Raw genomic sequence first — 13,367 nt, 5'->3', positions numbered from 1 at the left:
TGAGATGTTGTTTTATGAAATACAATTTGAAAAGTAGTCCAATTTAAATTATAATTACAATATATTATCATATTTCCATAAGAATGCTACATTTGATCACTAAATTAATGTCAGACATTTTTAAAGACCAAGGAGAAGTTGTTTTCATGGTGAAACCTCCAAACATTTCATATCTCTGAAAAGTCCTGAATGTGCTCTTTACAGGACACCCAGGTTGTGTCATGTGACATGTATGATGTCAGAGAAATTCACTAAAATATAATGTCCACTACAGTGGACAAAAGTCTATTCTTGGGTCCCAGAGTAGGGGAAAAAAATACTATGGAAGTCAATGGCTACCGTCAACCTTCTGGTTACCGACATTCTTCAAAATAACTTATTTTGTGTTCACAAATGAAAGGAACTCATAGAGGTTTGGAACAACTTGAGGGTGAGTAAATGATGACAGAATGTAAAAAAAAAATTGGGTGAACTATCCCTATTCCAAAACTTAAGGCGCAGTAAAATCCCGCTGCTGCCACGTAAGTCCCGCCCTTTTATCGCCTCACACGTAAAGCACGGAGGTCTGTTTGCAAATCCTGCTCTCTCATTGGCTGAAAGCATTTGTTTATTTTTGCGTCCGAAGTAAAGTTCGGTTTCATTTACAACCTGTCAAATCCGAGGACAGCTGTGAAACCATGAACACCGCCTCGCATTTCACGTAGTAAGTCATCACTGGAAAATGCCGTTTATGTCCGCATTATTGCATGAAACTGAAGAGCTTTAGTGTAGCCGAAAATTAGCTTCCATTGTCATTCAATTTTCACAATAGCTGAAGAAAAGTGTCTTGTTTACGTTGAGCTAACGAATAGCCGTGTTGCTAAGCTAGCGAGCCCACACAACCTACTTACGTCTTCTCTTACATATTTATAAATGGAAACCTGTAAGAAATTATATAAAGTGTATTTTCCCCCCGTTGTTCTGTTTGGGGTTCCATTACGCTGTAATGTTATGTTATGTTTGTTCGCTCATGTAATTTTAATGGGAAATGCATTGCAATGTTCATTGGTATAACTTACAGCTTTGAAACCGTTACCTAGAAACCTGATACGTAGACTGGGCTGTCACCGATGTGTAATACTATGTTTTCAGATATTAGCAAAATACGCTTTATGTGTAATGTGAAATTCCATAGACTTTGACCTTCCCCATAAACCGATCAACATACGTGTAACCTAGTAATCAATAGTTGTAGATAGCATATAGGATGTGTTCTGTAGAAAAACAGCTTATGCAGAGCTTATGGCCAAGTTGTGTTAGAATTCCTCGAGCAATTGAACAGGTGTAGGTTAAATAGGGGATTTTGAGCGTCTAATACGTTGCGCAGCTGATGGATAATCGTGTTAAGTATGGAACCAGCTTTACCCAAAATAAAATGTATGGCAAGATTGGATTCAAACTGGACAATCGATTTATTTGTCTTTTTTATTTTCATATTCCCAAGTATCTTGAAGCATGCCTTTGGAAAATTGGAAGCTTTTTCAAATTATTCTGAATCTTGTAGTCTTGAAGTGTGTTGTTATGAGGTTTCCTGCACATTTATTGTACTTATTAGATATAACTGTTTTACAGGATTATTCAACTGTTCAGAATTGTTCAGGCTTGCTACCACCTTCATCATGTTACCTAGTTGATACAGTTAAAAAATGTATGACTTGAAAGCATTTTAGTCAAATGAGATTGGGGTGTGAGGGTGTCTCTTTAACCAATTTAAAGATTATTTTATATTATTCAGTGTAGATGTTTGTCAATCAGCTGACGTGAAGGGTTGAGTTTGCAGTGTGGTTGGTTACAGTGGCCCAAATGTATTTAAAATATCTGAGAACAGAGCTCTGTGGTTAGTCTGGACTGAAGAATCTGCTGACATGAGGGCAGGAGCTGTAACATGATAATTAAGCAATATGACACGGGCAGAAGTGCTGTTGTTTTGAATATTTAAAAAAATCCAGTTCATATATGAGTCAAAACCTGCTAATGGGTAATTAAATGTAACCAATCAGAGAGGCGGTATTAACGTTAAGTGGCGTGGCATCTTATGCACAGAAGCCATTGGCACATGATTATACATATTGGCCGCTATGACTAGTGGCACATCTGGTGACACATCCGGTTGTCATTGTCATGTGCCACTAAAATTTATGACAAGTGCCGATGGATTGTGTCATGCAGTGCCACTGACGTTAGGCTTGTTCGACTTGAACAGGTGTTGTGCCGAATTTCGACCCCTCGCCAAATTATTACCCCCCTAGTATTGGTAGGTTCAGGATTGGTTAGGATTAGGGGAGGGGTTAGGATTAGGATTAGGGGTGGGGCTAGGATTAGGGGTGGGGCTAGGATTAGGCAATCAGGTACTGATTTAATAATAATTTGGCAGGGGGGTCGAAATTCGGCACAACACCGGTTCAAATCGAACAAGCCTATTGTTACAGATCATGTTGCAGTATGTTGTAGCACCTCCAATTACCTATAGTGACACATTTCGCTGTCTGCTGGAGCATTCTGTAAATGATGTAGTTTACGCACTTAACGGCAGAATGACATTTACTTGTTTTTGCTACCGTCAATTAAAGTGATCATGTCTCTTCGGAAGACTTGGATTAAACCGCTCTATTCATATCAGGGCTGTGCAGTACAACATATGTCGCATATGTTACTAAACAAATGTTTTGGGCGATGAATACATTTACCACAGTAGCACGCCTGCGATACAATTGTATAAGACCGAGCTGCTTGTTTTTGTGTTTGTGTATGAGGTTTATCTAGGGCTGCACGATTAACCGAAATTAAACCGTAAGGCTGTAATTGTTTAAATAAAGAAATATATGCACAGTGTGTTTCATGGTGAAAGTGCAGCACTCAGAGCGGATTGATAAATATGCTTTATTCTTATGAAAATACCCAAAATGTCTAGAAGAACACAGATAAACCATATGTTGCCGCAATTGTATGTTTATTGTCTTCATGTATCATCTGTCAAAATGTCTCTATCTGCGTTTTATTCAGTTGCTGCTGCAGCAATAGCTGGATGCCTTTGTCCATAAAAAGGATTTCCTGGAATGTCATAAGATTTATGACTTTATGGTCTGTGACCGGTTGCATAAACTGCTTAGACTAGTCATAAGTTAGTCATCTAATTTTTTTTCTTCAAAACCCAGGTCTTAACTTTTTTAATTCAGTTACATAAAAAGGTAGATTTGGTCTAATTTGAATCTGAAAAGTTAGACTGATTATCGCTAATTAACTGCTTGTTCCACAGCAGGGGTTCAATCTTCAGCTGGCTGGCAGGAGCTGACACTGGTATGTCACGTGACCTGCCAGCTGCTGGCTGGCAGCTGCCAGTCTTATTCTGGCATATCACGCGTATAACGCGTTGTCTGTCACTCTTGCTGTAAGAAAATGCTCAAAACAATGACAAAGATTCATGTTATTGGGATTATTCACGTTTGAATAGGCTACTCTGCATCTACATTATTACACAACTTTTTACACAACGATTAAAATCGTCACAACTCGTGGCAGTGTCAATACAAATTTGATTAATTTCCTTAGAATGAGAGGCAGGCAACAGTAACGACAGTAAGCAACCAGTCGTGATCAGGGCCATTTGACCGCTTTAATTGGGATAAAATTATCTAAAACATCAATCATACAAAATAATAGATTCGTGAGATTACATTCATAAAAAGAAAACAATGTATTTCCTTACAGCGAGAGTGACAGACAACGCGTTATACTCGCAGTTCAGCCACGCTGATTGGATTGAGCGTCCAGCAAAGCGTCAGTAAGCTGCCAGTCTGATCACGGCCATTTGACTGGTTTAATTTGGGATAACTGGCCCAAAAACATCAACAATCAAGGTGTATTCATAAAAGGAAAACTATGTATTTCCTTACAGCGAGAGTGACAGACAACGCGTTCTACTCGCAGTTCAGCTCTACAGATGACAGGTCATGTGATATGCCAGAATCAGACTGGCAGCTGCCAGCCAGCCACTTGACAGGTCACGTGACATGCCAGTGGCGGCTCCTGCCAGCCAGCTGAAGATTGAACCCCCACTCGCTTGTTGGTCAGACTAGTTCTTAAGACAGTCTTAAGTGAGTGTTTATGTTTAAAATGCAATGGCCCTGGGTTGGTTTCACAGACAGGGTTTAGATTAAACCAGGATTAGGCCTTAGTTCAATTAGGACATTTAAGTAGCTTTTTTAAACATGCCTTTGAAAAAGAACATTAATGGTGTGCATCTTGAGACAAAACAATGGCACTGACATATTTTAAGATACGTCATTGCAAGTTGCTTTCAGTTCAGATAGTTCAAACATGCATTTTAGTCTAGGACTAGCTTAAGCCTTGTCTGTGAAACCAGGCATGTGAGTCTCATTTGTGGACTTTCTGTGCGAGGGTGCCCTCCGGCTATGAGAACGAATGAAACAGGCATTACATTACTGTGTACTACTCACTAATTATAACAACACCTTATTTTGGGTAAAAAAAATAGTAAAGAAAGAAATGTGATACATTAATGTAAAAAAATCAAATCAAAGAAAAAAGTCAGAGAAAATTACAGTGAAGACTGAGAGGTGTTTGATAACTTTATTCAATTTATGTATATTTCCTACCTAATAGATCAAATATTTAAAATATAGGCTACTTTATGTTGTTTCTACATTAATTTGGAGATTAAATGTGAAATTATTACAATATAAAAATATATTAAAAACTTTAATGTTAAGTGTGATTAATCGCGAATAGGCTAGTTAATTATTTTAATCGATTGACAATACTAAATAAAATACAATCAAACATTAAAAAACATACGTGGTGTTTTTTTTTTTATAGTTATTTTTAATTGTTTACATTTAAAAGATTAAAACATTTTGCCAACATGAGGTCCTGTGTCACTGTCAGTCTTTTTACATCAGTGCAAAACTAGGGTATGCAGATTAGGACAACTATTCATCAGCATGCATTGATTTAATTCCATGTTGTAAAAAATAAATAATTTGGTGCGACCAAATCATGTGCTGGTGCGACCAACTGAGAAAGTTGTTAGCACCAGTGCAACCAGTGGAAAAGTTAGTCTGGAGCCCTGATTATTATTATATTATATTTATTCTTAAATATAATTTTTTATTTTTACTTGTGGTTGTTTTCAGAGATGGTAACAGACGTTTTCTACTTGTTCTATAATTGTGCAAAAAAAAAAAAAAATCAGATTTTTAATTTTCAGGTGAACTATCCCTGTAATTGAATAAGGACTATATTCAGTGACCATCATACAATCGACTTTGAGCTAATACAAACATCAGCCCTCTCACAGAGATTTGTGCACCAAATGACTGGATCACTTATTGATCAAGCCTGTTTGTTTGTTTATTTTTGTAGGAAAGAAGATGCTGTATTTCATAAGCATGGAGACACACAGAGAAAGATCCCTTCTCACAGATCTCTGAAAAACATTAGGAAGAATGACTTTGTGCTATCAGTCCATCACTTCACATCCTTCCCTATAACTATTTACGTGCACTTTGGCAGGCCTCAATCAGCCTCCCCTCCACCTCACTAACTCACACTCACACACTCCGCCGGTGACACCACCACTGCTCCTGCAGGCTGGGTACGGAGCTGGTCTGGCCGCGCACCCCTCCAGGTCTGCGTGTTGGCGTGAGATGGCGCGGCAGGAAGCAGAGGGTCGCTGCCGCTGTGGACTGTAATGTCAGAGCCCAGCAGCCCCGGCGAGAGCCAGCGCAGCGCTCCCAGATTCTTCGTGGGCTGCGCGGAGGATGAGAGCGAAGGCCTGGACGACTACGCCAGCATGAGGACAGACATGGAGCTGTACGAAGACGACCTGGAGGATGATTCGGTACGGATGGTTTTCAACTGTTCATCTGGTCTAATGGAGAGATTTTGCCTTCATGTATCTGGGTATTTAATAGTTTGAGAACAGAAGCATATTTTCTATGTAACATTAAAGACTTCTTTAAAGACTCCTAGCCATAGAAGCAGGAATTATGGTAGCAACACATAGGACATCAAATATTTGATCTCTGGTTCCCCAGTACCAACTGAAATACAATGTAGATTAGAGTTTACTGAAAGTATCCCTTTTTTAAGATGTTTCCACATGTACATGCTTATCTGAGGACATTTTTCAGATTTTTGCCCCAAAACTTAGGTTATCTTTGTGTGTGAAGAACTATGAAAGTGTTTTTATTTTATTTTATTTTTTTATTCATTTCTGAAATAGAAATTAAGTTAATGCATCCTTTAGATCAAGTTAATGCATCCTTGCTGAATAATGTATTAATTTCTTTAACACATTTTTACTACATTTTTACTGTTTAAAAAGAACTGCTTCCTTTTACCACATTAAGTATATTGCTTTAGAAGCCTAATTTTTAGATTTAGTATTTTACATTTTTGTATATTTCATATACATATATATACATACGTATATTGAGTTTTTTTGTTTTACAGTATGTTTCAAGTAATTCCTGTAATTATTTATGAACTTTTGAAAACAATTGAGTTTTTTTCTAACGTCAGTACATATAACGAAGTATGTTTGGGTAGATGTATATGTCATTTAAATCCTTGTTTGTTTGTTTTTAGCCTCCAGAGCGTCAGATCGTGGTGGGGATTTGCTGTATGATGAAGAAATCTAAGTCCAAACCCATGACTCAGATCTTGGAACGTCTTTGCAAGTTTGAGTACATCACAGTGGTCATCTTTCCAGAGGACGTCATACTCAATGAGCCGATGGAAAAGTGGCCACTCTGTGACTGCCTGATCTCATTTCACTCTAAAGGTATGTTTTGTGTCTGTGCCCTTTTGAGCTGGTTGAAGATAAGGTTTCTCCACTGAAGTATCAAAGGGATGGTTCGGAGTAATTTCAACCTAGGGTCCTTTGCACCATGACCTCGAGCCAAACACCCCCCCCAGAAGCCTTTTTTTCTCTTGGTCGAACATTATTAAAGTTAGAGCTTATTTAGAGATATCAGCCGAATGGCTTAGTGCAGGCGCTAACGGATCCAAGGTTGTATCTCGTAAATTACCACACTAATAATGCCCAGAATGGTGCCACACTTATACAGTAGTACAAATAGGTTCTGTACTCATAAAACGAGGCATTGCAAAGTTTGTAAGTACATCAGGAGTTTATTTAAATAAAACTTGCCTGATGGCTTATGCTACTGCTACCGGGGTAATTTACGAGATACATCCTTGGATCCGTTAGCACCTGCACTAAGCCATTCGGCTAATATCTCTAAATAAGCTCTAACTTTAATAATGTTCGACCAAGGGAAAAAAGGCTTCTGGGGGGGGTGTTTGGCTCGAGGTCATGGTGCAAAGGACCCTAGGTTGAAATTACTCCGAACCATCCCTTTAACCACTCAATGAAGCAACTTTTTTGAAGGGGTCTCCTGTTCAGTTACCTAACGTTATTGCATCATTAGCTAATCTAATGAGACAAAAAATGTGCGGTCACTAGTGAATTTTTGCATACTAAAAGGTCCGTTATCAATAGTGTAGCAATGTGCCGTATCACAAAGTCAAATCTTCCGCCCTCATAAGAAATTCCAGATATCATTTTTGATTCCTATTAAATTGACTGGAATCCGCCCACAAAAATTAGCAAAACATCTTAAGTCTAGTTCTTTGGTATATAAATATACCTGATAAACAGTCTACATATTTGTTTACCAGTGTGTTGTGTTTTTGACAAGTCATTTTTATATTCGCATGCCCACAATATCAACAGTAATATTTTCTCTTGAATTAGGCTTCCCCCTGGATAAGGCAGTGAGTTACGCAAAGCTCCGTAACCCGCTGCTCATCAATGATCTTAATATGCAGTATTACATACAGGATAGGTATAACCATATTTTTCATTAACCAAAGTTTTGCATATCTCATATTTGCATACATTTCAGCATCCTGTATGATACCCGAATAAGGCTTTTTCTGTCCTTTGTTAATAATATTTTAGGAGGGAGGTGTATCGTATCCTGCAGGAGGAGGGGATAGATCTGCCACGCTATGCCGTTTTAAACCGTGACCCTGACAAACCTGATGGTCAGTCAAAGCTTTTTTCACCCAGTATTTTTGAGGATCTAAAGTTTTGTTTTCCTGATGTCTTTCAAAAGAGTTATCTTTTGTTATTTGTTTGCTTATTTCTTCATGATCCAACAATGAAGTAGAAATATTAGCAAAGTGTCCTGCTTTGTCTCTGCACTGATTTATTTTAGTCTCCGAGTAAATATAGCCCCTCATGTAGAGCAATTTTAAGTGTTTCACAGGCCAAGGATACAAATATTGCTCTGAAGTCCATGATGTGACCATCTGGCATCCATTGAGCCGTTATGTTCTTGGCAGCTATGACAGTTCCCTGAGGACCTGAATAAATTTATTCTGCTCTAAAACAAATGACACTCAAAGTGCTATATTTACCCAGCTATAAATCCACATTACAGTCCTGTCTCAGATGATGACTGTGTTATCTGTCTATCTGCTCAGATATTGTTTCTATTCACTGGAACTCTGTTTTGACTGGCCTTTTCTTTCCTGTTTTGAGACAGAGTGTAACCTGGTTGAGGGAGAAGACCAAGTTGAAGTTAACGGCGAAGTTTTTCTAAAACCATTTGTAGAGAAGCCCGTTTCTGCCGAGGACCATAATGTGTACATCTACTACCCGACTTCAGCTGGGGGAGGCAGCCAACGCCTCTTCAGGAAGGTCTTTTTGCAGTGGCTGCCTATTATCTATTCCATAGAGCTTGAGCTGCATCCGCTCAGTCATACAAGCACAGCAAACGGAGAAGAACATGCTGACATTTGTTTTAGCCTTCCCCGTCAGCTGTGTTAAAAAAAGACATAATTGCAGAGTTTATCCTACAGTCTATGTTGGGGAGCAACTAGTAACTCTACTCAGTTTGTTTTAGTAGCTCATTCATTCATTCATTCATTCATTTAAAACAACTGATTTACCAAGCAGAGTTATAGCGTGCTGCAGGAAAGTCCTAAAACCTGGAAACGAGTCAGCATTTTTTTAACTTCCAGTTCCATTGTCCTGAAGTCAATGGGTTTTTGGTTAAATGCCTGAATTAAGGTTTGTGGTTAACACAAGCTTGGATATTTTAACGTTTTATTTTACAACATAATATATCAGTATACAATATATGGTGGCTAAATGAAACTACACAGGTTGTCTGGGACATTAAATATTATCATGCTGAACAGGAAAACCCATCTACTGATTAGGCAGCTTTTACAGCCTCGTTATATTTGCGATCTTGCTAAATATTCTACCATAACTACTATATCTCAAACTTTTCAACTTGTAGATTTTAAATAAATGAATAGTGATGGCTTTGAAGTTGTGTGACTGTGGTGTTATATAATTATAGCCTACTTGTAGCTTTTTACTTTTGGCAATTATATTTAGGTGTCAAATTTCATAAAAGTCATTATCTTGAATATTATCTTGATTAACAAAGCGTGTAAGAATCATAAACTTTTGTTGGTAACAGAGCTTATTTTCTGTACTGATACTAAAGCCAATAGAACATCCCTTTTGGCTTTTTGCTTAGGGAACCGAATAATGCTAATTTATGAGTTGGCCAACAAAATTGCATCATCCCTGGAGCACTCTTGCCCTGTAGTTGTCCCTGAATTTTACATATTCTTTTTTTGTTGCAAAATAAATGGTTAAAGCTTAAGTGTTTAACTACTTAACCATCCCAGTTAAATACGCTTGGATATTTATAAGCAAGCCATCTGTATGTTAACTCCCTGAAAAGTTTTACAGTGTGGCTCTATCAAAACCTCACTCTGTTTTTTGAGCATCTCGACCAGCCTGACACAGTAACACTGGCCCAGCTAATGCCGCGAGTTTGGGACAGAACAATCAGTTTTTTCAACCAATACCAGATGGGGGAATGTTCATGAAACTTAGTGAAAAGCAACTTCTACATTTGGTATCACTAGTGTCACAAAAATTACACTTTACTTCAGCTTTAAATTCAGATGTCTATTTGGTTCAGTTATACAAGTTAGGGTCTATTTTAGTTTTATTCATTGTATTTAATATAAATGTATGTGTTTGAGTTTGTTACTGTTACCTTAATTGTGATGCTCATTGTGTTGCCAATTAAATACTGCAGTCTTTTAAATAAATTGTATATTCTTGTAAATTAAAACAAAAACGCCCCTCAAAATAGCTTAACTTGTAGTGTATAGTTTTGTAACTTTACTAGAGTTTATATTAACTTTGTTAGCTATGTTCAAAGTAGCTTTCCTAGAACTGCCTACAGTGATATGAACTATAGTTTAATAGAAAAACTGTGTACAAAACTGTTAATATGTTGCACGATGGCAAAATCGTAACATTTGAGTGTGAATGTGTCTCTGTTTCAGATTGGGAGCAGAAGTAGTGTTTACTCTCCAGAGAGCAGTGTGAGGAAAACTGGCTCCTATATCTATGAAGAGTTCATGCCAACCGATGGAACAGATGTGAAGGTACTAACTAATTTACCTTCTTTTCTACTCGGTGATTGCATTACCCTGTTGCTCTTGATCTTTATAGAGCAAAGTTCTGCTTTCTTACGTGTTTGTTTCATTTGTACATTTTTAGAGAAGCAGGAACATTCTTTTGTGCGTGTTTGATTTGTTACAGGTGTACACGGTTGGGCCAGATTATGCTCACGCAGAAGCTCGTAAGTCCCCTGCACTTGACGGGAAAGTTGAGCGAGACAGTGAAGGCAAAGAAATCCGCTACCCAGTCATGCTCACTGCCATGGAGAAGCTTGTGGCCCGTAAAGTGTGTTTGGCATTCAAGGTCAGCTGCTCGTTTCTTGGTTTCAAGAATGAAATTATGAATGTACAAGAAAGAATTTGCAGACTGAAAATGTTTCAAGGGTTTAACCTGTTCATGCTGATTTTGTTCTCAAATACTTTTTACACTGTAGCAAACAGTGTGTGGATTCGACCTCCTTCGAGCCAACGGCCACTCGTATGTGTGTGATGTCAACGGATTTAGCTTTGTGAAGAATTCCATGAAATACTATGACGACTGTGCTAAGATCCTGGGGTAAAGCCTAATGAGATTAAGATAAAGATCATTATCATCAGATAAAGATTCAAAATCTTTGTATTTCAAACATATTAACATATAGTTGCAAAATTGCACAACAGGATGAGTTTGGCTTGTTCTTTCTTTCAGAAATATTGTGATGAGGGAGCTGGCTCCTCAGTTCCAGATCCCGTGGTCCATACCTACAGAGGCAGAGGACATTCCTATTGTACCCACTACATCAGGCACCATGTACGTATCACATGCTACACTTATATCTTGCCATTTGACTTGACAGTAAAATTCATCTTTCCACTTTTTTTTTTTTTTGGTCTAATGCACAACATTCATATATTTTTAAGGTGTCCACTCTTAAGTGACCTATTATGATATTGCATCAGAATTACTTTTTTTCTTCTTCGCTAGGATGGAGCTGCGCTGCGTAATAGCTGTGATCCGCCATGGAGATCGTACACCAAAGCAGAAGATGAAGATGGAAGTGCGGAATCCTATGTGTGTTCTTGCCACCTGCTTAATAGACTTAATCACTTAAAGCATTACTGATATCCAAATAGCAAAAATATTGTGCTTTTTTCTTTATTCTAGGTTTTTTGAGCTTTTTGAAAAATATGGTGGATATAAAACGGGCAAGCTGAAGCTAAAGAAACCCAAACAACTACAGGTAACAATTTTTATTTATTCTTTATTTTTTTAAATACATTTATTAAACATGTTCCAACTTTAAAACAGAAACACACACAAAAAAATTCAATCACAATAAAGAAATAAAAAAAACAGTCTGCTGAAGTAATAATGAGCACATTTATCCTAGGTCACTAAAAGAGTAAAAAAATTATAAATAAGATAATAAAGTAAAAATAAATAAATACATAACTGTAGTGCAATACAAGCTTAAAACCATTATGTACTCACTTGGGGCACATGAATGGGAAAACCCTTCTGCAGAATAGTTGACACTATAAAACTGGACTGGCTGACCATTAACTAGACAAGTTGAATATTCCAGCGGAATTAATTCCATCAACATCTTGTGCCATCCCGATATAGTCAGAGTCTTGTCACTTATCCAAATATGTTTTTCCTAGCTGCAAAAGATTTTACAGGCTTTTTTTCTTTTGATAAAATCAAAGCTTTATCAGGCAAACCAAGAATCAAAAAATAAAGGCTCCAATACCAACTCCTCAAATATATTACTCATTTCAGAAACTATCTTGGCCCAATATATCCCAGGTAACAATTTTGTAAATTCTTTTACTATTATTATAGATTTAATTTTTTTATATTTTGGTTGAATTTAAACCATTGGTTCTCAACCTTATTGACCCCCTAGACCTTATTAATTTATGGGCACTAGAACTTATCGTAATTTATGGGCACTGCTGTTTTCTGTAAATTAAAAAAATAAACTAAAATAATCATAATTAAAAATAAAATAATTGCATTGTCAAAATTCTAAGAATTACATAATTTTACTCTCATTCCTAAACTTAAGAATAAGTGTGATTCATAAAGGTTCCTAAGTGTCAAGACTAGGTCTCAGCTCCTAAATTATTTAAGAGTGCTGGAGAGGTATCCTAACCTAATTAGGAGTAACAAGATGGCAGCAGAGAGGAGGAGGCCACGCACTTTTCAACAAAAATATGATGTTTTGGAGTTAAATGATGACGGAGTTGATCATCAAGATATTCTTTTTGTAACTAACCTTTAAGAAATTTTATAGCAATGAAATGAAATGAAAGTAATAATTAAATTTTTGGCGACTGGAAAAATGCAGCAGATGACTGTGAGCTCATCATTCCACAGTAAGCAGGGTCTGTAATAGCACTATTGTGAAACTGACCACACCAAACATACAGTAGTGGCCAAAAGTGATGTGCTTTTACAATACAGATTGTTTCAAACCAGATTTACATTGATTACAAGAAAAGTTAGTTTTGGCTGTACAGCAGCTCTAGAAGAAAATAGTGTCATTGTCCAGCTTAAGTAAGTTCAGTGTTGATTCATTTCCATTGTAAAAATCATCAGTTATCTATTTATTTATTTCTATTTATTCGCTCTGGAGAAAACAGTCATGTCATGCTCCAGCTCAGTTCAGTTCTCAGACAATGGTGTCAACGCAGGCAGATCAATAATATTGTTGAATATTAAGTGACAAAAAAGGGCAAACTACAGCTACAGGTTTTAGAAAAACTAAAAAGCTCATAGTCAGTTATTAATATTTCATTGTCCTCTCTTGTTTTTT

At 37.2% G+C, this 13,367-nt stretch overlaps 1 protein-coding gene across 13 annotated transcripts in view; it reads left to right on the top strand.

Annotated features, from left to right (window-relative positions):
* The first annotated feature begins 623 nt into the window (after window positions 1-623).
* The window catches only part of ppip5k1a (diphosphoinositol pentakisphosphate kinase 1a), a 37,936-nt gene continuing 25,192 nt past the window's right edge, over window positions 624-13,367 (top strand). For 8 of the 13 annotated variants that reach the window (XR_014626758.1, XM_084404487.1, XM_084404493.1 and 5 more), the window contains exons 1-12: window positions 653-703; window positions 5,422-5,899; window positions 6,649-6,844; window positions 7,820-7,910; window positions 8,027-8,112; window positions 8,616-8,770; window positions 10,450-10,551; window positions 10,709-10,870; window positions 11,001-11,122; window positions 11,255-11,356; window positions 11,531-11,617; window positions 11,711-11,786. Coding sequence is in view for 12 of the 13 variants with exons in the window: in XM_084404487.1 (XP_084260613.1) it covers window positions 5,750-5,899; window positions 6,649-6,844; window positions 7,820-7,910; window positions 8,027-8,112; window positions 8,616-8,770; window positions 10,450-10,551; window positions 10,709-10,870; window positions 11,001-11,122; window positions 11,255-11,356; window positions 11,531-11,617; window positions 11,711-11,786 (1,329 nt within the window). In the remaining variant the exon portion in view is untranslated. Of the gene's footprint in view, window positions 704-5,421; window positions 5,900-6,648; window positions 6,845-7,819; window positions 7,911-8,026; window positions 8,113-8,615; window positions 8,771-10,449; window positions 10,552-10,708; window positions 10,871-11,000; window positions 11,123-11,254; window positions 11,357-11,530; window positions 11,618-11,710; window positions 11,787-13,367 lie in introns of all 13 variants that reach the window. The other 5 variants (XM_084404489.1, XM_084404495.1, XM_084404488.1 and 2 more) reach the window with 1 other exon arrangement.

The sequence above is a fragment of the Rutilus rutilus genome (assembly GCF_951802725.1).
Source record: "Rutilus rutilus genome assembly, chromosome: 3".
Taxonomy (NCBI): Eukaryota; Metazoa; Chordata; class Actinopteri; order Cypriniformes; family Leuciscidae; genus Rutilus; species Rutilus rutilus.
Note: the sequence above shows the minus strand (reverse complement) of the source record. Positions and strands in the feature narration are given on the sequence as shown.